The sequence below is a fragment of the Lepidochelys kempii genome, chromosome 13 (assembly GCF_965140265.1).
Source record: "Lepidochelys kempii isolate rLepKem1 chromosome 13, rLepKem1.hap2, whole genome shotgun sequence".
NCBI lineage: Eukaryota > Metazoa > Chordata > Testudines > Cheloniidae > Lepidochelys > Lepidochelys kempii.
Window position 1 is genome coordinate 13,934,190 of NC_133268.1, and position 22,189 is coordinate 13,956,378.

The 22,189-nt window shown below is 44.0% G+C and overlaps 1 protein-coding gene across 1 annotated transcript; it reads left to right on the forward strand.

Annotated features, from left to right (window-relative positions):
* The first annotated feature begins 244 nt into the window (after positions 1–244).
* On the forward strand, positions 245–11,637 carry CYP24A1 (cytochrome P450 family 24 subfamily A member 1). The gene is made up of 12 exons (XM_073309330.1): positions 245–1,439; positions 1,640–1,830; positions 2,540–2,633; positions 3,117–3,213; positions 3,824–3,915; positions 4,710–4,821; positions 6,454–6,599; positions 7,151–7,317; positions 7,524–7,602; positions 8,401–8,595; positions 8,717–8,828; positions 9,809–11,637. The coding sequence occupies exons 1-11, from the start codon at positions 1,164–1,166 to the stop codon at positions 8,825–8,827; spliced, it is 1,560 nt and encodes a 519-aa protein (XP_073165431.1). The 5' UTR covers positions 245–1,163; the 3' UTR covers position 8,828; positions 9,809–11,637.
* Positions 11,638–22,189: the final 10,552 nt, after the last annotated feature.

Genomic DNA, 22,189 nt, shown 5'->3' on the forward strand with positions numbered 1-22,189 from the left:
CGCCTTCAGCAGATGTTGCTGCGCGCTCAGCACCGGCGCAGGGCGAGAGGGGCACGGTCTGACAATACACTCAGTGACCCGCAGTCAGCTGACCCCTCTAATGCACCGCCCGCCCCGCCGCCGGGTCCCGGGGCCACCGGAGTCCCGACCCGCCCCGCCCCGCCCCACCCAGCGCTCCTATTGGTCCCAGATTAAAGTCCAACAGACATCCCCAAGTGCTATATATACACATCTCCGCCAGGCTATGGGAAACCACAGAGCGCGAGAGAGGGCAGCAGCATCTCTGGGAGAGTAGCTTGCAGCCAGCACCCCTCTGCCACCTGAGAGCCAGGGACCCTCTGCCTCCTGAGAGCCAGCGCCCCTCTGCCTCCTGAAAGCCAGCGCCCCTCTGCCACCTGCAGCCAGTACCCCACTGCCACCTGCAGCCAGCACCCCTCTGCCTCCTGAGAGCCAGGGACCCTCTGCCACCTGTGAGCCAGGGACCCTCTGCCTCCTGAGAGCCAGCGCCCCTCTGCCTCCTGAGAGCCAGCGCCCCTCTGCCACCTGCAGCCAGCACCCCTCTGCCTCCTGAGAGCCAGGGACCCTCTGCCTCCTGAGAGTCAGGGACCCTCTGCCACCTGAGAGCCAGCGCCCCTCTGCCTCCTGAGAGCCAGGGACCCTCTGCCTCCTGAGAGTCAGGGACCCTCTGCCACCTGAGAGCCAGCGCCCCTCTGCCTCCTGAGAGCCAGGGACCCTCTGCCTCCTGAGAGTCAGGGACCCTCTGCCACCTGAGAGCCAGCGCCCCTCTGCCTCCTGAGAGCCAGGGACCCTCTGCCTCTTGAGAGTCAGGGACCCTCTGCCACCTGCAGCCAGCACCCCTCTGCCTCCTGAGAGCCAGGGACTCTCTGCCACCTGCAGCCAGCACCCCTCTGCCTCTTGAGAGTCAGGGACCCTCTGCCACCTGCAGCCAGCACCCCTCTGCCTCCTGAGAGCCAGGGACTCTCTGCCTCCTGAGAGCCAGGGACCCTCTGCCACCTGCAGCCAGCGCCCCTCGGCCACCTGCAGCCAGCGCCCCTCAGCCACCTGAGCGCCAACGCCCCTCGGCCACTTGCAGCCCCGCAAGGCCACGTGCCTCTCCCGGCCAGTTTCCTCCGACCAGACCCTTTGCACCCACACCCCTAGTCATGAGCTCCCCCTTGAAGAGAGCCCCGCTGCTCAGGTCCTTCCTGACGCTGGGAGATGCCAGCACGCAGCAGCAGCATCCTCAGCAACCCAGGCTGCCCACGTCCTCCGCCTGCGCTTTCCACCCTAAGGCGGAGGAGGTGGCGCCGAGCGTGCCGGCTCCTCACTGCAGGGGGCACCCCCTCTCCGCCCTGCCCGGCCCCACCAACTGGCCCCTGCTGGGCAGCCTGCCGGACGTCCTCTGGAAAGGGGGGCTCAAAAAGCAGCACGAGACGCTGGTAAGCATAACCATCAGCTGGGGCTGGAGGGGAGGCGAGGAGAGGGTTCCTGGGCTGGGCAGTGGTGGCTAACCCGCGCGCCTGGAGTCTGCCTTTCTCCAGATGTCCTTCGCCTGGGGCCAAGCATATGGGAGAGGGGAGGGGGTGGGCTGTTCCCTGCCCTCACCTGGGACTCTCCGGCTGCTGTCTCCTCGCCCTAGGCTGATTACCACCGGAAATTTGGGAAGATTTTCCGCATGAAGCTGGGCGCCTTTGACTCCGTTCACATCGGAGCCCCCTGCTTGTTAGAAGCTCTGTACCGGAAAGAGAGCGCTCAGCCCCAGAGGCTGGAGATCAAGCCCTGGAAAGCCTACCGGGACTACAGAGACGAGGGCTACGGGCTGCTGATCCTGTAAGTGGAGCTGGGGCTCGGAGCATCTCGGAGCGGGGGCGGAGGGCAGGGAAGATCACCTGAGCCACAGCCCAGTGAAATCCGTGAGCGGGATGTGAGAAATAACTTGCTGCACTGTTTGAGCCCGTAACCTCCCTGCTTCACTGCAAAGATGAAGACAGAGACCGTGCGGAACTCGGTGAAATCAAGGATACAAAGCCGCACAGCTGATAACGCTGCCAGGCATGCTGTGTAAATAGAGCAAGGTGCCAGCAATGTGTCAAAGCTCCATTTCAGAGGCTGGAACATCGATCTTGTTTGCAATGCCTCTGCCTTGCTCAAGGCACGTCCCTATCCCGGCAAAAGGCGATTTCCAGCCTGCTTACACTGCAGTGATGCTATAAACCTCCCACTATCATTAAACGTGTAATATTTAGTTTCCATTCAGACTAGCTATGCTTTAGCCTCTCTTTGCATCCTTACCCACTGGAAGCTATTTCCTCTGAAGTGATGACATGATCATTAACCAGAGATAATTGTACTTAGTACACATTTTATCTGTTTCTTATTCTTTTTTCCCTACTTTTTAATGGGATGGAGTATTGATACCTTAATGCTGTTAGCAAATATGCTTCCAATTTGCAATCGTTTGATTAAGCCTGCAGCATGTTTTGTTGGACAGCTTTGCTTTGTTTTTAACTTTGCTCTTTTTTGCTGTTATTTAATCTAGAGAAGGAAAGGACTGGCAGAGAGTCAGAAGTGCCTTTCAGAAGAAGTTAATGAAGCCCACAGAAATCGTGAAACTGGATGCCACAGTCAATGAGGTACTTCATGCTGAAGGATGTGTGAACTGTCTTTTCCTCTTCAGTTTAATCATTTTGTATGCAACTAACTCTTACAACAACATTAGGTAGTACACTTTTTAATATCACTCAGGATAAAACTGTACACAAAGACTATGCAAGAGTCTGATCCCAAAGCACGACAAACTGAGAAACTGATGGCAAAGGCCCTGGTCAACATCTTGATACCATAAGAAGCATCGAGAATTGCTGTGGCACTTTGCAGTAGTCTTCCCTTAAACGTGTTGCTTTAACTACTCTGTGCTTTGGTCATCTATTCTGATACAAATCCACCAGAGTTTACAATTGTAACTCCCCTCTATAGAATAATCTTTTAAAAATATTTATCCACTGCTTTGAGATTCTCTCTGTTGAATTTGAAGAGTACTAGATAAGCAGTTCAAACACTCTGCTTAGGATCGAGAAACTAAACTTGTCTCCAAATCTTTTTTTCCCATCATTTAGGTCCTGGTGGATTTCATGCATAGAATAGATGATCTTTGTAACCACAATGGTGAAATTGAAAACATATATTCAGAATTCAACAAATGGTCCTTTGAAAGTAAGTTTTCTTCTTTATAATTGAAAATTACATTCATATTAACACCTGTTAGGACATTTAAATTTGGACCAAATGTTAGCGACTATACTATAAGCAACAATCCTGTGCTAGTCCCACAGGGTTGGATTAGATATGTCTAAAAGGTCTCCTCCATCTCTAACTTCTGATTTTATGATGTGTGCTAACAATGGCAAAAAATTAGATTTTTCATAGTAAAGCTCTGATGGAAAAAAAAATACATATGCATCTTTAATAGGACATTCAAAATCCCCTTAGATGTGCATTAGGGAATCCCAATAGCTCATTTGGCAAATAAGGTGATTGTGACATGCCCAGTAAGGGATGCCACTTAAAGGGCAAGCCTTCACTGGAAAGAGCTCCAGTTCCCATAGGTGTCATGACTAGATTTCCCTGCTGCAATATGGAGCCACACTGAGTCTGAACCAGCCCGTACAGAGGGAATCTTGAACTACCCTGAAGTACCTAGGCTTTTGTTTGTGCCTAAGAATGTATCTTAGAACTAAGAATATTTTTCAGAAGGGTAATTGAGTAAGTGGTGGATACTAGTCTAGATGCTGTTGGGTAACTATATATATATATTAAATGACAGGTATCTGCTTGGTATTGTATGGGAAGAGGTTTGGACTCCTGCAGCAGGATGTGGGAGAAGAAGGCCTGAACTTCATCAAGGCTGTAAAAACGGTATGGAGAAGGCTTAGGCCCAGATCCTCAAGGGCAATGAGGCACCTAACTCCTGTTGAAATCAATGGGCATCAGGTGTTTAAATGGCTTTGAGGAGCTGTACCTTAGTCCTTAAGCACGTTGCTCATCATCTGCTCTATCTACAAACACAGTTCCTGAAACAGAGTACCGTTGGTTTTTTTTTAAATCAATGCAGTGAATTAGTGAGTTTTATTTTGTTGCTTCACTACGTAATTTCCAGGGCATATAAGAAAACAAACACAAATTCCAGGCACATTTTTTCAAACCCTGCCTATACGCTTACAACTTTGCACTGGCAAAGCCACATATTTGCATGTCCAAAGCAGATAACTGGATATCTAACTGCCAAATTTGCCTTTCGACTAAACTGTACCAAAAAAAGGTATAAAATAATAAACCAACCCTAGAAACATGTTTGGGCTACTGATTAAATCTTTTCTCTATAGAATAGGCACATATGATGCAACATCATTACCTTAGTTGGGGAGTCCCGCCTATGTGAGATTGTTAAAATTGCTCATTTGCATGTGCAGATATAGGGGATTTTGTGCATAACAGGTGCATGCTTACTCACTTTTTGCAGCACACTTGCTGTGGTCCTAGTTCAAATGTGAATCCTTTCTGTCCAAGATAGACACCCCATCAGAACCACAATTTTGAGTTACAGTAAGAATTTTTTTTCTTTTTGTTAATCCACTTTTTTTCACAAAGCATAATTGGTTGGTGATAACTCAGAGAGAACAAAGGTGTGTTTTTTTTCTTCTTCATTACAGATGATGGGTACTTTTGGGATGATGATGGTGACCCCAGTTGAACTTCATAAAAGTCTGAACACAAAAGTCTGGCAAGCTCATACCAACGCATGGGACAATATCTTCAAAACAGGTAATTTTTAAATACAAATCCCACATGTTTATGAATGCTGGGAATTCCTACTAGGAATTCACCCACTTATAATTGTTACTGCATCGCAAAGCTACTGATTGCTGACCGTCTCACAAAGTGCAACAGAAGACTTTTGCTTCTTACTCCAAACCTCTTCTACTCAGAATGTGGGAGCACTGTTTACACACTCCCACCAAGTTTACTTGACTCTGACTTAGTTATGACTAACAGTTTGCTTTGTCTGTAAACACATGATGCATAGGGAAAACCCATCAGTTTGGGAAAGGCCCAACGGTATAATTAGTCTCTAAAGAAAGGTAAATAGACTGAAAGCAGGATATTGTATAAAACTCAGTACATTTGAGAGAGGTAGGCAGGAGAGTGTACTATGTTCTTAACACTGTTCTTGAGAGACAAGGAGTTAGCATTCTACAGAGAGATGTATGCTAAGAGTTAAAGAATTATGATGGAGCTGAAATTCAATAACTTTATAAATGCAGGTTCTGAGACCCCCCCAAAGTGACAGAGCACTGTATGGTTCTTTTGAACAGCTCTTCCTGTTGGTTTTGGTTCTATGGGCCTTTGAAATTAACAAAAGTTATTGTATCCTCAAATATTAAGATGGGGTTTTCCCCCTTTCAGCAGCCTGTGAATATTCAAGTTAAAAATTAAGCAAGGTTTTGTAGCTCAGATTATTGTAACACTGACCGGAATATTTATTCCCACAATTATACAGTGATTCATATTTAAGGTTCATATCTGTTGTATGATAGAGGAAAATATACACCCCTTCACCATGTCCAGTTTGGTGCATGCTCATTTCATTGCTTTTTAATCTGTGTGTTTTAAAGAAACAAACTATAAAAACTTGTTTCATTCATAAGGGGCAACTTCTGATACCCTGGCTTGTGTTGAATAATGTCTTTCTCATAACTAGTCCCAATGAGGCTACTCATGGAACAAAAGTTCTCCTCACTGTGAATAAGGATGGCAAAAACTGGCACACTATGTTCAAAGAAAAATGACTTTATCAGTTTGGGATCTGGTATTTACCATCACAGGATAAACACATTGCAAAGTTTCCAGTAAAAAACAAAACAAAACAAAACAAAAAAAACCACCTAGGATATTTTTATGCTAAAATGCCCAACTCTCGTCGACTTCCAAATCCCATTGTCCACTTTGAAAACCAAAGCCAATGAACTTTATCCTTAAGTTAGCTACAACCCATGTATCCATAGCTGAATGTGTAGCTTACATCAAGGTCATTGATTTCTTTCATACGTCTACAAGGCAGAATGCCTTCTAATATTCACAAAAAGAAAAGGAGTACTTGTGGCACCTTAGAGACTAACCAATTTATTTGAGCATGAGCTTTCGTGAGCTACAGCTCACTTCATCAGATGTTCAGTAGTTTCTTCTGGCCATCCCTGATTTTATAATGGAGGGGGTGTGGTTGTTTCAATGCAGGAAGGGATACTCACACAAAAAGGGCAATATTAGTTTGGTGGTGGTAGTGGTTCAATAAACATTGTCTCCTCTCTCATGATCACTGGTGTAAATATGTTTTTCCTTTAAGATTTGATGAATTTTTAGTAACTTTCTGATCACTCCCTTCCCTTCTATCTCCAGCCAAGTGTTCAATTGACAGCAGACTGGAGAAATATTCTGACAATCCCAGTGAAGATTTCCTGTGCGACATTTACTTTGGGAGTCAACTCTCCAAAAAGGAACTGTATGCTGCTATCACAGAGTTCCAGATTGCAGGAGTTGAAACGGTAAAACTGGTTTGTTTTCAGCAAGTTTTTTGTTTTGTTGTAATGCTGGCATTGTTGATAGCTATCACATTCCGGACTGAGGGCCATTCTGTACATTCAGTGCACATCAAGATTACACACATGGAGCTGTGAATGTTTGTTGTTAGTATCATTTTTAATATGGGCATCCTCACAATCACTGAAGTTAGTATCATAGCAGTTACCTAATTTTCCAGGTCAATCAAACCTTTCTGCCAGTAAGGGCAAGATATCAAATATCTAACAGTGAACTAATGCTGCATAGTCACTTAAACTGAGTTGCAAGTATGCATGCGCAATTTTACCTAAAAGAACGACATGGTGATATTTTTTACATTCTTCTTTCCCCAGTTCTTGTTCTCTTTTAGAGAACAATGGGCAGAAGGATTACATTATTTTAGGCTTAGGCAAGACTGAAGAGTTTTCCAGTGTAAGGCAGAATGTTGGCCATACTATGCACATAATATGGATAGTCATGTTGCTTGATGTTCTGGTGTCTTAGTCATCAGAGTTCTCTTCTGGTCATGTTTCAGACTGCCAATAGTCTACTGTGGGCTCTGTATAACATTTCACGCAATCCACACGTTCAACAGAAGCTTTTCCAGGAAATACAGAGTGCAGTGTCTGCTAATGAGAGTCCAAATGCTGAGGACCTGAAGAAAATGCCTTACCTAAAAGCATGTCTGAAAGAATCTATGAGGTAGAACTCTTTAGATAACTTCTGAGTAAAGCAAAATGGGCTCTGTTTGATCACAATGGCCATCTACTATGCCATAATGGGGAAGGTATTCTAGTGGGTATAATAACTTCAAAATGACCACTTAGGTGTTCAGAGTAAAATATTGCCCATACTTATGAGGAGACAAAATCATGGTAGATTAATTCAATTTATGTATTTTACTGTAGGATAACACCATCTGTGCCATTTACCACTCGCACTCTTGACAAAGAAACAATGCTTGGGGACTATGTGTTACCTGAAGGGGTGAGTAGAATTTGTTAATGTAGGTAGCGTAAAATAAGTATTTTACAATATAATTATCGATACAGGGTAACCACTCCAGTAAGCAAACGACTCTTTGTCATTTGCTGGTTACAGACAAGTTCCCATTGCTGAAGGTGGTGATAAGCTTTTATGAAGCATTCAGAGAGCATAGTCATGAGCTAATACCTAAAAAGATGAAGGAACAGAATGCTGACTTAACGATAAAATATTAAGATTTCCCAGAAATTGAAAACCACTGAAATGTAGGATAAAATTAGATTAATGAAATTAATGCCTGAAATTATAAAGGGGATAATCTCAGACATTCATTTTTCATTCTTCTCAGTCTGCCCCTCCCCACATTCTGCTATTCCTTATTTTTCATCTTCAATTGGGTAGTTCTCAATAGGCTAAAAAGCTAGCATGGAAGAAGTACAATAATTCTCCATCTAATCTCCTCTCTTAAAATCTGTCCTTATGCAACTTCACTGGCTTCAGTGGAGTTGCACCTGCTTACACTGGAACTAAAGTTAGGTCATATTTCCAAAGAATTTTAGTGTTGATTCCAAGACATTCTTCATATTTTCTGTTATTTCATATCTGCTGGGTGACAGTGTCTGTCTGCTCTTTGAAGATTGTTTCATCCACCCAGAAAAGTCCTACAGTACATTACTTTTTTGAGAAAATAACTTTTGCTTCACTTTTTTTAAACAGCTTTTTCCATTAATACAAAATGACTCACTCAGTTATTCCAAACCTGTTCTTAACGGAACTTTTTCCTACTACTTTTGTTTCCAGACAGTGTTGATGTTAAACAGTCATGCCTTGGGATCCAATGAAGAGTACTTTAGAGACTGGACTACATTTAAACCGGAGCGTTGGCTTGAGAAGAATATAATAAATCCTTTTGCTCATATTCCTTTTGGCATTGGGAGGAGGATGTGCGTTGGGCGTCGCTTAGCTGAACTACAACTTCATTTAGCCCTTTGCTGGGTAAATATTACATCACAACATTCTTTAAACAAGTAACTGGTCTGATTATATGATTAAAAAATTAGGCTAGTGAGCCAAAATCATGCTTGGCGTTCTGTAACTCATGTTTTTGTCTTTATAGCTTGTTCGCAAATATCAGATTGTTGCAACTGACAATAAGGCAGTAGAAACTCTGCATTCAGGAATACTAATCCCCAGCCGAGAACTTCCCATTGCATTTAGAAGACGATGAGGTAAAGTGGATAAGTGTCTTTGGGACACAGTAGACTCTGCTCTATGTAGTTGTATGCACTACTAAATTCAGTGCGGCTGTTCAGGCATAACAGAGCAGATTTTGACCTGTACAATCTAACATCATTGCATGAAGAATCATATTTCTTAGAGGTCATTATGCTTCATTGCCTTTACATAACTCTTATAAGCTACAAAAGAAGCTAGGAATTGCTTAATAGATTGATATAGCTTTCCAGCCTTTGACTGTATTAAGTACAATGGGCCACAACAGTCTGCTTCTGTCCTCCAGACTGATAACGAAAACCCACCCGTTTCCCCCCCCCCCAAGTAAACATTCATTAGCTGGAATCCAATAGATGTTTTTCTTCTGCATTTCAAGAAGGCATTATCCTGAAAATAACATTAGATTTTTCCAATGTACTAAATCAGAGTGTTGGTCCATCTAGTTTCACCAATGGAAAACAGTTGATCCTGACAATAAAGGCAAAACACACCAAGACAAGCAATAGAACTGCTTGATCTTCACTTGCATAGCACTTGAATTATTAAAAAAGGTGGGCCAGTCCAGGAGGCTGGATTCAAATTAGAGTTTCAGATTCAAGGTCAAATAAGGCTACGCTTTGATTTTGATGGTGCCAAAGTATCATTAGTTTATGTGAGACTTCAGCTCCAAATAGCCAAGATACTATAAAATCAGCTGTACACAGTCCTGATTTAGCTTGTACTAAAGCCAAATGTAAATTGGAAAATTTGGTTTCTTGTGGATTTAGATCTGAGCCAGAACCAAGCGCTCAAAATAGGGTTTAAATGGAACTTAAGTGGCATATAGGCTGTTTACTATAGGCTGTCTACTGAACAAGAGCAAAATTCACCCTATGTGAATTAAGTAGGGATATTAACCATATTCTACGATGTGCTTAACATATAGTTAGATTGTACAGAACTGTTCATTATATGAATGGACTCTCTGTTTATCCAGATTGTCTTCTGTGGACTAAGGACCATGCTATTGCTGCCTTTTCTGGTGACAGCACATGTGAATCTGGAATGCCAAAGCCAATAGGCACTAACCACTGGGGAAATCTCCATGGACATGCCTTCAGCAATGCACTGATGAGAAGGACAGAAATACAGAATCAATAAAAGCTCATGTAGTCCTTACACTGTATGACAATGTGTCAGTTAGCAGGTTTTTTGAAATGCATTTCACAATCCTAAAATGAAAGAACAAAAATATTGTGAATCTTTGCTTCTGTGGCACCATAGACCAGCAAAGTTGAGGAAAATTCATTGTTTGAGAGCTTTATAGTGGACTGTGGAACTCAATATTGGGTGCCAGTCAGTACTGAGTGAAGGGTGTTACCAGCTGGAAGTTGTTCAGTGTTTGAGAAAGGAATTAGGCTCAATCCTGTGTGTGTCACAAAGGGTACCTGGGAATAATCAGGCATGAGTGAGATGGTCCTGCTAGGTTGGGGGTGAGATGGGACAGTGTGAAGAAATCTTGCCTTAGTCTTTCCCAGGCTGTTCCAGTTTTGTGGATTCAGTTGAGGATTTCCATCTGCAGGGCTGTCAATTTGTGACCTTTTAACAGAAGAACTAAAGAGGAAAATAATAGAAGTACATTTCCCCCTTAAAGGATTTTCCTCTTATAAAGCATAGAATAAGATCAAAGCCATTTAGATGGACTTGTCCATGTATTTGAACCCTGCTTCTGTGTGATGCCTCAACCTTAATTGCACTGCACCCCCCTTCTGACAACAAAAATTACTACATGACCCCAGAAGCGGGGACCGAAGCCCAAGCCCCACCACCTGGGCGGGAGGGCCTGTAATCTGATCTCCATCACCCAGGGCTGAAGCCAAAGCCTGAGCCCCACCACACACGGCTGAAGCCCTTGGGCTTCGGCTTTGGCCCGGGCAGTTGGGCTCCGGCTTTTGGTTCAGCCCTGGGCCCCAGCAAGTCTAACATCAGTCCTGGTGACGCCATTAAAATGGGGTCCTGAACCACTTTGGGGTCCCAACCCACAGTTTGAGAACCTCTGCCCTACACAATACTTGAAAATGGCTAGGCAGCTAATGTGCTGTGACTGCTGCTTATTACACTAGTCATAATCTCTCACGGTTTCTTATGCTTCTGTTCCCTCACCTGCCCCCATCCTTTCCAATTTGTGTCTCATTACATCCTTAGATTGTAAGCTCTCTGAGCCTGTGACTGTCTTTTTGTTGTATGTGTAAACAGTACAAAGCACTTAACTAGGGCCTTGAGGAGTTACTGCAATACAAATTAAGATCTCAACAGGGGCAGCATTTTGTCAGGTGAGCAATATAGAATACATGTATTTTTCAGATCTTAAAGCACCACAAACAATTAAGAACCTAAATATTTCAAAGGGGGTTGTTTATTGTGGAGATCATAGTTTGTAAAACTACACATGGATTTCAATATCTGTACCAATGGATCTGAAGTGGTATTGCCCTGCATGTGATGCAACACCTAGTAACTATCATGGCTCACTAGCATATTTCCCCTTATGTCGTTAAGGTGTACCTCATTTCTAATACAGAGTTTGTATATTATATAAATTGCTTTCATTTAAAAAAGGAAGCCTATTTTGTAATTTGTATACTTTGAAAAAATGTAAAGTCTTAATATCTGTTTGCCTCCTAGAAAGGCTTGTTTCCCTTTCTTTAGGAGCTGGTTATGTTCATATTTCAAAGAACTGTATTATAGTGTATAAAGAAACTTGTGAACATCCTGCTCTTCCCATGCAATTTTGTAATAAAATAGTGTTTTTTTTTCCAGAAATAAAAACAGTCTTCCATTCTTATTAAACACTTGTATTAATATAATAAATATGGTGATTCTTTCATTGTATTTTTACATAAAACAGTTTCTCTAGCTTAGTGAATAATTACTTTCCCCCACTCCGGAAATCACTAATTATCAGTGGTGGGGTCCTATTTATCCTCACAGAATATGACAAAATCTGATTCCACTGTATCACACACAGAGCTCTGGTAGAGCTTCCTCTGGCTTCACACTCAACAGGCTGTTGTGTTTGAGGCCCACCTCACTGGGCATTCTGTGCTTTAAGCTTTCTGAGTCTGAAAAATCCAAGGTCTGCCTCTGTCAGGAGTATCGAGGCACACACCTGGGGTGCGGATCCTCTGTCTACCATTCTCTTCTGAGAGCTGAGACACACACATGCCAAGGCCCTGAGACTAGTTCTGCCCCCTCACACTTCCCTTTAGCTTAAGCATATCCTCCTCCAGAATGCCAACTGTGTGGTCACTCTGGGTTAACAGTTCACCTCTTCAGGGGTATGTGATAGCAAAACAAACAGACACATGACCTTTGCACAGGATTCTAAAACAAATTACTTTTTACTTAGATAGCACAAGACAGACAACATAATAAACAGACCAATATGCATTATCCTGCCTCAGTTTCTTCACCACGCTGGAGAATTCTTTGGTCTTAGGACAGAGACTTCTGAGGTGGCCAGGATCCTTCTCCTGCAGTGCATAACTTCTCTTCAGAATTATGGAGTCTCTCTCTCTCCCTCCCTGGTCCCTCAGTTAAATCAGACACCCCTGATACTAACACATATTCATCTCTTCCTCTCTCCAGCCCAAAGCTTTCTGAGAATCTCAAGTTCATGTCCCACCACTGACACCTGGATCATTTATTCTTCTTCTGGGGAATTTCCATTCATCACTTCCCCTTCATTGCAGAGAAGTTGTAGGAACTAGTCTGATAATTGTGATATAACCAAAGTGATATATGCCATCAAGTGCCAGCAATGCCTCTCTGCCATGTACATTGGTCAAACTGGACAGTCTCTATGTAAAAGAATAAATGGACACAAATCAGACGTCAAGAATTATAACATTCAAAAACCAGTTGGAGAATACTTCCATCTCTCTGGTCACTCGATTACAGACCTAAAAGTGGCAATACTTCAACAAAAAAACTTCAAAAACAGACTCCAACGAGAGACTGCTGAATTGGAATTAATTTGCAAACTGGATACAATTAAATTAGGCTTGAATAGAGACTGGGAGTGGATGGGTCATTACACAAAGTAAAACTATTTCCCACGTTTATTCCTCCCCTCCACCCCCCACTGTTCCTCAGATGTTCTTGTCAACTGCTGAAAATGGCCCACCTTGATTATCACTACAAAAGGTTTTTTCCCCCTTGCTCTCCTGCTGGTAATAGCTCACCTTAAGTGATCACTCTGGTTACAGTGTGTATGGTAACACCCATTGTTTCATGTTCTCTATGTATATAAATCTCCCCACTGTATTTTCCACTGAATTCATCCGATGAAGTGAGCTGTAGCTCATGAAAGCTTATGCTCAAATAAATTTGTTAGTCTCTAAGGTGCCACAAGTACTCCTTTTCTTTTTGCGAATACAGACTAACACGGCTGCTACTCTGAAACCTATCTGTTTTAAAAGACCCAGAGTGCCCACCAACCAACTCTTTCTAAGGTTCTTTAACACTTCTGCATTATCAGTTATTGTCCACATTTACTGAGTCAAAAAGTTTAAAAGACAATGGATCAAATTCTGCTCTCGGCTGCATTTGTGTAAATCAAGAATAATTCAGTAGGGGTCACTCCAGATTGATGCTGTTGTACCAGAGTGTTTGAGCTATGATGATCATACGTGTCCTGTCCCCCAGATTTCTCAACCATATAATAATTATTGACTTGGAAATTTTTATTCCTCGAGCTTTGTGATTTTTCAAGTTTCTGAACAGTTAATTAATCTGCTAACTCCAAGTGACCTTAGCATCAGTTTACCCAGAATGTTCCTCAGTTGGTCAAAGACAGGAATATATCAGGCATCAACATTACAAGGAACTAGGTAAATGTCAAACTAGGCAGATAATGAATGACCAGGCTAGACATTCATATTAAGAAATCTCTGAGGAATTCAGGGCAGCTAATTCTCATATTCAAAAAAAAATAAATGAAAAAATGGGATGGTTCCAAGGATTAACAGTTGGCTCTTGAACCTTTCACCTTTAGGGCACCTGTTTGAACATAATTGACCCAGTTAACTGTTTGAGATGATTCACTGTTTGTGGATACTTATTAACTGAAAGCCAATACCATCTCCTGGCAGCTTGGTATCTTTTTCCTCAAAGGAGTTAATGGTGCCATGCCCTTATCAAGGGGAAAAGGTATTTAGATTCTAAAATAAATGGTGTTATTTGGCACTTGGGTTAACATTCCCAGAGATGAGAGAGTGGTAAAGGAGGCCGAGTTAACTTTTGGGACCCAGAGGTGGTTCTTCCAGGTAGGTTTCAGGTGCACTTGTGTGGTGATTTGGAAGAAGCTAGAGCTATTGTTAATTAAGCTGTATGGGTGCAACCCATGGAGGTATTTAGACACTTTTTAGGCTCCACCGTGATCCACAAAACTCCCACTCAGCTGCCACCTAACCCAGTAGGTGCCTAAGTTTTGCCTCTGAGCATGAGCACTACAGCCTGGGCACTATCTCCCAGCTGAGCATGCACACTGCTGCCTCCTGATAGGGGTCCAAATGCCAAAGCTCAGATTGATTCACAAACCAGGAAAGATAGGTGTTTGGATGCCTAACTTGCAAGAGGGGCCCCGATCCAGTAGGAGTTCTCAGAGGGTTCCTCCTGGATCGGACCTCTTAGGGGAGTACATAAAAATCAGCTTTGGAGTTGAGGAAGAGCAGGAAGACCTCCCTTATCACCTTTAACCTACTATAGGTTGAAGTCCCTCCTCCTAAGTGGGGAGCAGGGGTTTGAAGTGGGCTCTACCACTTCTTAGGCGAGTGCCCTAACCACTAGGCTATGGAATGACTCTGTAGCCTAATGGTTAGGCTACTAACCTGAGTGGTAGCAGATCCCTTAGGAGAAGGCTGGGAGACTTTAACTGAGGGTCTCCTACTCCTGGGTGAGTACTCTATTCACTAGGCTAAAGATTATAAGGGAGGTGATCCTCACTCCAACCCACCCAGCTGTTTTGTTTCAGACCCAGATGCTGAATGCCTGTCTTTCCCTGGTGCATGGATCCCTAAGCAGAGCTAGGCACCTCCCTGCAACCCAGACTTAGGCACCTAGCTCCAGGAGAGGGACAGGGCTTAGCACAACCCCCTCTCATCAGCATCTCTCATTGGCTAATTTAGGTCGCTCCCTGCCAAGCATGCTGGTTTTGTGGATTGCCTTTTAAGGTGCCTATCTCTCCCCATTCATTGTATAGAGAGCCTAGGCACCTCACAGAAGTTTTGTGGGTTGCAGTATTGTTCCTGTGATTTTTCTAGGTGCCTAAAGTTAGATGCCACAAGACTTCGCATTGCAAGGCCTGAGTTTCTTCAAGGATCCCATCCTACCTGTTTTTAGGCAAATAAAGAAGTTCAGTTTTCAGGGCCACCAATCTGGTGCTTTTAATGATTACGTTTATTTTAAATCAGGTATTATACACTATTTTACATTTTTAGTGAAGCAGTCACACCCTTAGTACTTTGTACTAGCCTACATTTTTCCTACTCGAAAGTAAATTTATTCCTTTGAAATAAACTCCCATCCATGTTAATGTTGACTTTAATGGAAGTATGATCAAACTCATGTTCTATTTGACTGCCAAATAATCCAAGTTATTTCTTGAAAATTCTTCAAAGAAATGTTAATGGCTAAAGTTTGCTTCAGGTCAAAGATCCTGATGAAGCAAAGCACTTAAGCACGTTTAATTTTCAAAGTGAGTAGTCCCATTGGCTGCAATTGGACAACTCATGTTCTTAAAATTGAGCATATGCTTAAGTGCTTTGAGCATATGCTTTGAGCATATGCTTTGTTGGACTGGGACCAAAATAGGAACATTAATTGACTTTCCTCTAATTTTAACAGACACAGACCCTAAAGACTTTGCAAACAAAGGGCCAGACGTTCAGCATTAAAGACAGTAGAGCTATACTAACTTGCTCCAGCTGAGAACCTGCCCTGTATTGTCTAAATACACAGATCCCCAAAGATGTATGAAACTCAGCAGTTAACTTTCTGCTCCCCGCCCCCCCCCCATGTACATATGTGCCATGCATCTTGGATTAGAATCTGATCACAGCTACTAAGAAAGAAGTGGATATGGCAGATAGTCAACTTCTTAGTGTTATAAGAGTGGTAAACAATGTCACCAGATAAGAGTGATAAACAATAATGTCACCAGTTATGAAAGCAGTAAGAACGTCTGATCATCTTCCAGAATAACATTCCATTCTTGTGTGCTGTCCTTGAATTAGTTCTGGGGAAATAATTCATAAGGAATCATTTATCTGGCAAATTTGGGTTCTCTTTCTCTTCACAGACCATCCATAAGCCGATGACAGTTTTTCCTCAAATTATTTATTTCAAACCACAATTTCTGGAAAAAATCCTTGCTCTATCAGGTAGTTTGCAAGCTCTTCCTTTTGAGCATTGGCTGTGTAAAATTCAAAGTTTGAGCTGTGTGGATTAGCTTTAACTAGGCACATAGAGGAGCGTAACTCCTGCAACCATCTCTCGTGCAGTTTATACATTCAAAATTCACTGTTCATGAATATCTCCAGGCTTAAAATTTGCTGTTTCCATGAACGTTCCTGCCTGTAAACTTATTTGCTAACATATTTCTGGGAAATGAACACAAAGGAGTGTAAATTTTCAGTTAAAACAAAGTCAGCTGAAATTTTGAAAACTCTTCACTGAGAGCTGCTTTGGAAGCAGCTCCAGGCCTCAGCAGACTAGAAAGTAGCTCGTCTGCTCCAAGAGCAGGGTATGACCTATATTGTGACCCAGCTTCCCACTCTGTGCTGGCTCCCTGGAGGAAGTAGGGGAGTTGGAGCCAAGACTCCACCCATCCCCCCCTCCACATCCACCCACATAGGAGGATGAGTCTGAGCCCAGTGGTAGCTGCTTTCCCCTGCATGTGGGCTTTGGTGGTACAAGCAGACCACAAAGGAGAAGTAAGGGGCTGGTTATGCCCCCACTCACTCCTGTGCAGCTGGGCTCATGTTTGAGGATCAACTCCTATGAAAGTAGTAGCAAAGGGCAAATTCCACAAAAGTATCTAAGCACCTAAGCCCCCGTTTTGGCTCCGCTACGGAGCACAAAACTCTCACCAAGTGTGGTAAGTGCCCAAACTCACTCAGCGCCTACGTTTTTCAGGGTAAAAGTTCCCTAGATACCTATGCTCCCAGTGGCGGATTTAGAGTTAGTGAGGCCCTGTGCGCAGCTTCATTTTCGGGCTTCTCCCGCAGCCAAGAAAAAGAACATTCTCTCTTATCTCTTCCCGCCCCAGTTTTTCATTCTTTTTTTCCTTCGTCATCCTCCTATATTATAAGTAATAGGAAGTAAATGAAAATAAAGTGAGGTACCTTGATTGGAGCAGGGGGCTGGGGTGCGGGAGGGAGTGCAAGGGTCAGGCTCTGGAAGGAAGTTTCGGTGTGGGATGAGGGCTCTGGGCTGGGGCAGAGGGTAGGGTACGGGAAGGGTCGGGGGGGCGACACTTACCTTGGGTGGCGCAGCTCCCAAAACGATGGGCACACCCCTCTTGCAGTGGCTCCTAGGTGGGGGGGAGAGGCAGAGGGTTTCTGTGCACCGCTGCCCACAGGCACCACCCCCACAGCTCCCATTGGCTGCAGTTCCTAGCCAGTGGGAGCTGCGGAGTTGGTGCTCAGGTCAGGGGCGACACGTGAAGACTCCCCATCCCCCCCAGGGGCCACAGGGACATGCCGGCAGCTTCCAGGAGTGGCATGGCACTAGGGTGACCAGATGTCCTGATTTTATAGGGACAGTCCTGATTTTGGGGTCTTTTTCTCATATAGGCACCTATTACCCCCCACCTCCTGTCCCGATTTTTGACACTTGCTATCTGGTCAGCCTACGTGGCGTGGCGTGGAGGGAGGGAGGCAGCCCGGGCAGAGAGCCGCCTTAACCCTGCTGTGGGCACATCTCTGAATGCCCCTTGGGGCGAGGGCGGTAGCAGGTCTCCATGCACTGCCTGGGGCGGGGACAGCATATGGAGCCGCCCCCTGCCAGGGGCACACAGAAACATGCCAGCAGCTGGCCACTTCCAGGAGTGATGTGAGGTCCCCGGCCACGGAATGCAGGCAGCCTGCCTGTGCCCTGCTGCACCACCAGCCAGGACTCAGGGGCAGGTTGTCAGATGAGATTTGTCCTGAATTTTGGGCCCCGTGCCACTGCACTGTTTGTTTCATGGTAAATCCGCCAGCATAATGCTCCTGACTCTGAGCACGCACACTGCAGCTTCCCTCTACTCATCCAGACACCTATCTCCTGCCTAAGTCACAGAGTGATTGATAAAGCAGGGGAAGATAGGCATTTGGCCACCCAGCTTGCGTAAAGGGGCCTGATCTGGTAGGCATGCTTAGAAGACATCTAACCAGTCAGGAGCCACTCAAAATCTGATCAACAGCAGCAGCAGTGCCCACCTGAAAACTTTTAGCCCAGTGATTAGAGCACACAGCTGTGAAGTCAGAGACTCAAGTTCAGTTCCCTCTTTCTGGTCCAGAAGGGAGAATGGATCTGAACAGGCATCTCCCACCTCTCACAGGAGTACTCTAGCTACTGAGCTATGGGATATTCTGCAATGAGACTCCCTCAGTGTCTCCTGTTGTAACTGTTCTACTGAGATTATCTAATGAAAGTGTCAGTGGGCCAGAAAGAGAGAGAATGGGAATGACTGTACCCGAATGGTTAGGGCAATCATGTGGGTCCAGGTTCACTTGCTCCAACCACTCTTTCTTTGTTTGTCCGCAGTGGAACAGTTTCAATAGAGGAGAGACTGATGGGGCACCTGGTAAGTGCCAAAGCTCAGCCTCCTAAGAGGTGGAAGACCCCATTCACATCCTTTCTCCCTCCCTGCCAGAGAGGGACAAATTGAACGTGGGTCTCCCACACCCCAGGTGAGTACTTTAACCTCTAGGCTGCAAGTTATAGGTGAGCTGTTGCACCACCACGCCCTCCTTCCCAGCACGTTGTTCCATCCACATGTATTTGAAAGCCTTGAGATGAGAGGTGATTTTTATTACGGCGTGCTGTATTTTGCTTCTGGGAGATGAAACTGTAAGGACTTATTTATGGTGAGGCAGCAGGTATTCTCATTAATTCTCTACCAAGCAAGAACATTGTTTGAAGGTAGTTCGAAGAGATTAGAGATGTACCAGTGTGTGGGTGGCTTTATCAATAAGCAAATTCCAGACGCTGGCTTTGGAAAGAACCTTTTTCAACCACAAGTGTTATGAAACCCAAATTCACTGACATCTACACTGGGCTTTTTAAGTGTTAACTGGAAGAAGTGTGAAAAATACAGAGAAAAGCTGAACTGTTCTATGACTAAAATCTATGACCCGACATCACTGAAGGTTCAGCTATTACTTTCAATTCTCTATTAAGCTTTCTCCATAGTCACTTCCCCTCTCTGGGCTTCAGTTCCCCATCAGTACAATGGGAATACTGACCCCCAGAGGTGAAAGTAAGCTGGTATGGTCCGGTACAGCGTACTGGCAAGAGCCAGTACGCCATGCCGGCCCGGCCCGGCTTCCCCAGGCTGGCGCTTTAAAGGGCCCTGGGCTCCCTGCAGCGGCCCGAGCCCCACTGCTGGAGCCCCTGGGGTAGTGGTGGCAGGGCTCCGGTGGTGATTTAAAGGGCCCAGAGCTCCGCTGTGGTAGTGTTGGCCAGAGCCAGGGGCCCTTTAAATAGCCCCTGAGCCCCAGGGCTCCCAGCTGCCTCTGCAGCTGGTAGCTCCTGGGGTGATTTAAAGGCGCAGGGGCTCCCAGCCGCAGCTGGAGCCCTGGGGCCTTTAAATCTTGATTAAAAGGGCCCAGGTATTTAAAGGCCCCTCCTCTTCTGGTCAAGGCCACACCTCTTCTGGCCGAGGCCACACCTCCCCCAAAGTTACTTTCACCCCTGCTGACCCCTTGCTTTGAGATCTGCTGATGAGATGAGCTAGGTATTATTCTGAGATCTGCTAAGTAAGAGCTATGTATTATAAGCACTTTCTCCAGGGCTGGATCCCATGGGCTTGATTCTGTTCTCATTTACAAAGGTGTAAATCAGGAGTAAATTCACTGAATCTAATGGAGCTACACTCGTATAAGACGGTTGTAGTGACAGGAGAATCAGACCCTATACATTCTTTATGAAAGGCCATCCAACTGGTATATCTTGAGACTATACTAGGGACCTGGTTTTCCACTGAGTTGCACCAGTATATATTTTCCAGAAACACCTGACCACTCATATATGAATTTTATTGTCCACTTGTTCTCCATCCAGTCATCCAGAGTTACTTTAGCACCCTGTTTTTAATTCTGTTACCAAAGGTGCCATTCATTCACATCTCTTACCTATTAGTTCCCTTGGACATGTAAGTGCTGTCCTATGGCTTTAAAACAATATTAAAATTGAGATGAAATTCAGCTATAACATTTAGATCCAGAATTAAACCTTGCCAAGATTTGCAAATATTCACATCCTGGGTTTCATTTTGGGCCCATCTCCATGCTGAGAAGAACAAAAAGGCTTCCTTATGAAACACAAAATACCTCGCTCCAAGGGACAGTGTCAAAACAAGAGTGGAATGGAATGTATTTTACAATCACAGCAAATTATACTTTGCTTTCTTGGGCATGTTCCTGCTGACAAGTTAGAACGCTTTGCCTTCAATTGTCAAACGTGTTCAATGAACTCAGAGCAAACCAAACTAAGCCAGTAACTTAGATGCAGTGTATTGTGGCAATAGAGCAGAAATTGAATCAAGGAATGACCTCCTGTTCCATAGATCACTGGAAATTAGTATGCATAGAAGTGATACTTTTAGCCTCTGCCATCATACTTCAATGCCCAGGAGCCTGGTAATATATGAAACAAAGCACAATTAAAATAGGATTCATAATGTTGTTGGTCTGGCAACCAACTGAGTGTTCCACATTAAAAGGAGGTAGGGGAGAAGGAGAGGGATAGTCCAGGTCTTGCTTGCTTTGCACCAAACAGTAGTTTCACTGTTAAAGGGAACATCCACAGGATTAAGACACGCACAACTTGCTGTAGATAAGATGGGAAAATGGTCTCTACATTTAGAGGACGCAAGGCCACAAAGCAAACCATACTCTGCACTTACCCAGATACTCAAATTCCTACCATAGAGCCAGATTCTGACCTCAGTTACATCAATGTAATTCAGTAATAACACCATTGGGCTAGATCCTCAGGTCTAGCTAAACCCTAGTTGGTGCAAAGGCAAATGTGGCTGTACACCACCTATATGCCACCCTGATGCTGGGCCAAGCTAAAGGCTGAGGGAGTTCAGCCCATGATATGAGCAAGAGCAGCCTCAAGACTCTACACTATTGAAGAATTTACAGCTGACCACCAAAGCCAACTTTAAATCTGCTTTGCACAGCTGGAACAGCATAGGTGGGCCCAAGGTTCTGGCCTGTTGATTCCATGAAGGAGATAAAAACACTTTCTTTTACATTCAGCTTTTGCTGGGTTCAGGAGATCCCATATTCTGATACTCAAGGCAGAGACCTTTCTTATCTCCAGGCTACATTTGCAAGTTGGTGGTGTAAAAAAAAAAACAACAGTCAGCTCCAAAGGTACCTTGTGAAATGTGAGTCCACTGTCTTAATTTCAAGGAATGAGACAAAGCTTCAAAGTGCATAAAAAAAAAAAAGACCAAGAGAGCTCTTATTTGTAGTAACATGTTGCTTTATATTTCTCAACTAATTGGACATCCTAGACCTATTATTAAGCCATTACTGGCAGCCTCAAGAGCAGCCTCTCCCTGATAATTAATTTACAAGTGGTTGGCATGCCACTGGGATATTTTTAATCATTAAAGGCTAAACCAAAGAGCATCTTTGATTTTCCACTCAACTGAAAAACGTTGCTCAACTTGCGAAATAGTGAAATCTCTGGATGCCTTCAAAGAATGCAAAAGACCCATTTCTTTTTAATAGCCAGCATTAACAAACCAAACATGTTGTTTCACTTCTGTGCACATCTACTGTATGTGAAGCACCATTAAAGGGCATATGTGTTTTGTTGGTCCTAGCTACAAGTTCTAACTTTGAAAAAGGAGCCGATGTTTTTCTCTTTAAAAATACAGGTGACACAGATATTCATCTTGCAAAATGTTCACTAGAGGTTTATAGATTACACTGTCAGAAGGGACCATTGTGATCATCTAATATGTTGTCCTGTAAAACATAGGCCGTATGACTTCACTGAATTAATTCTCATTTGAATTATAGCATATCTTTTAGAAAAAATATCCCATCTTGATTTAATACTTTCCAGTGATGGAAAATCCTCCCTAATCCTT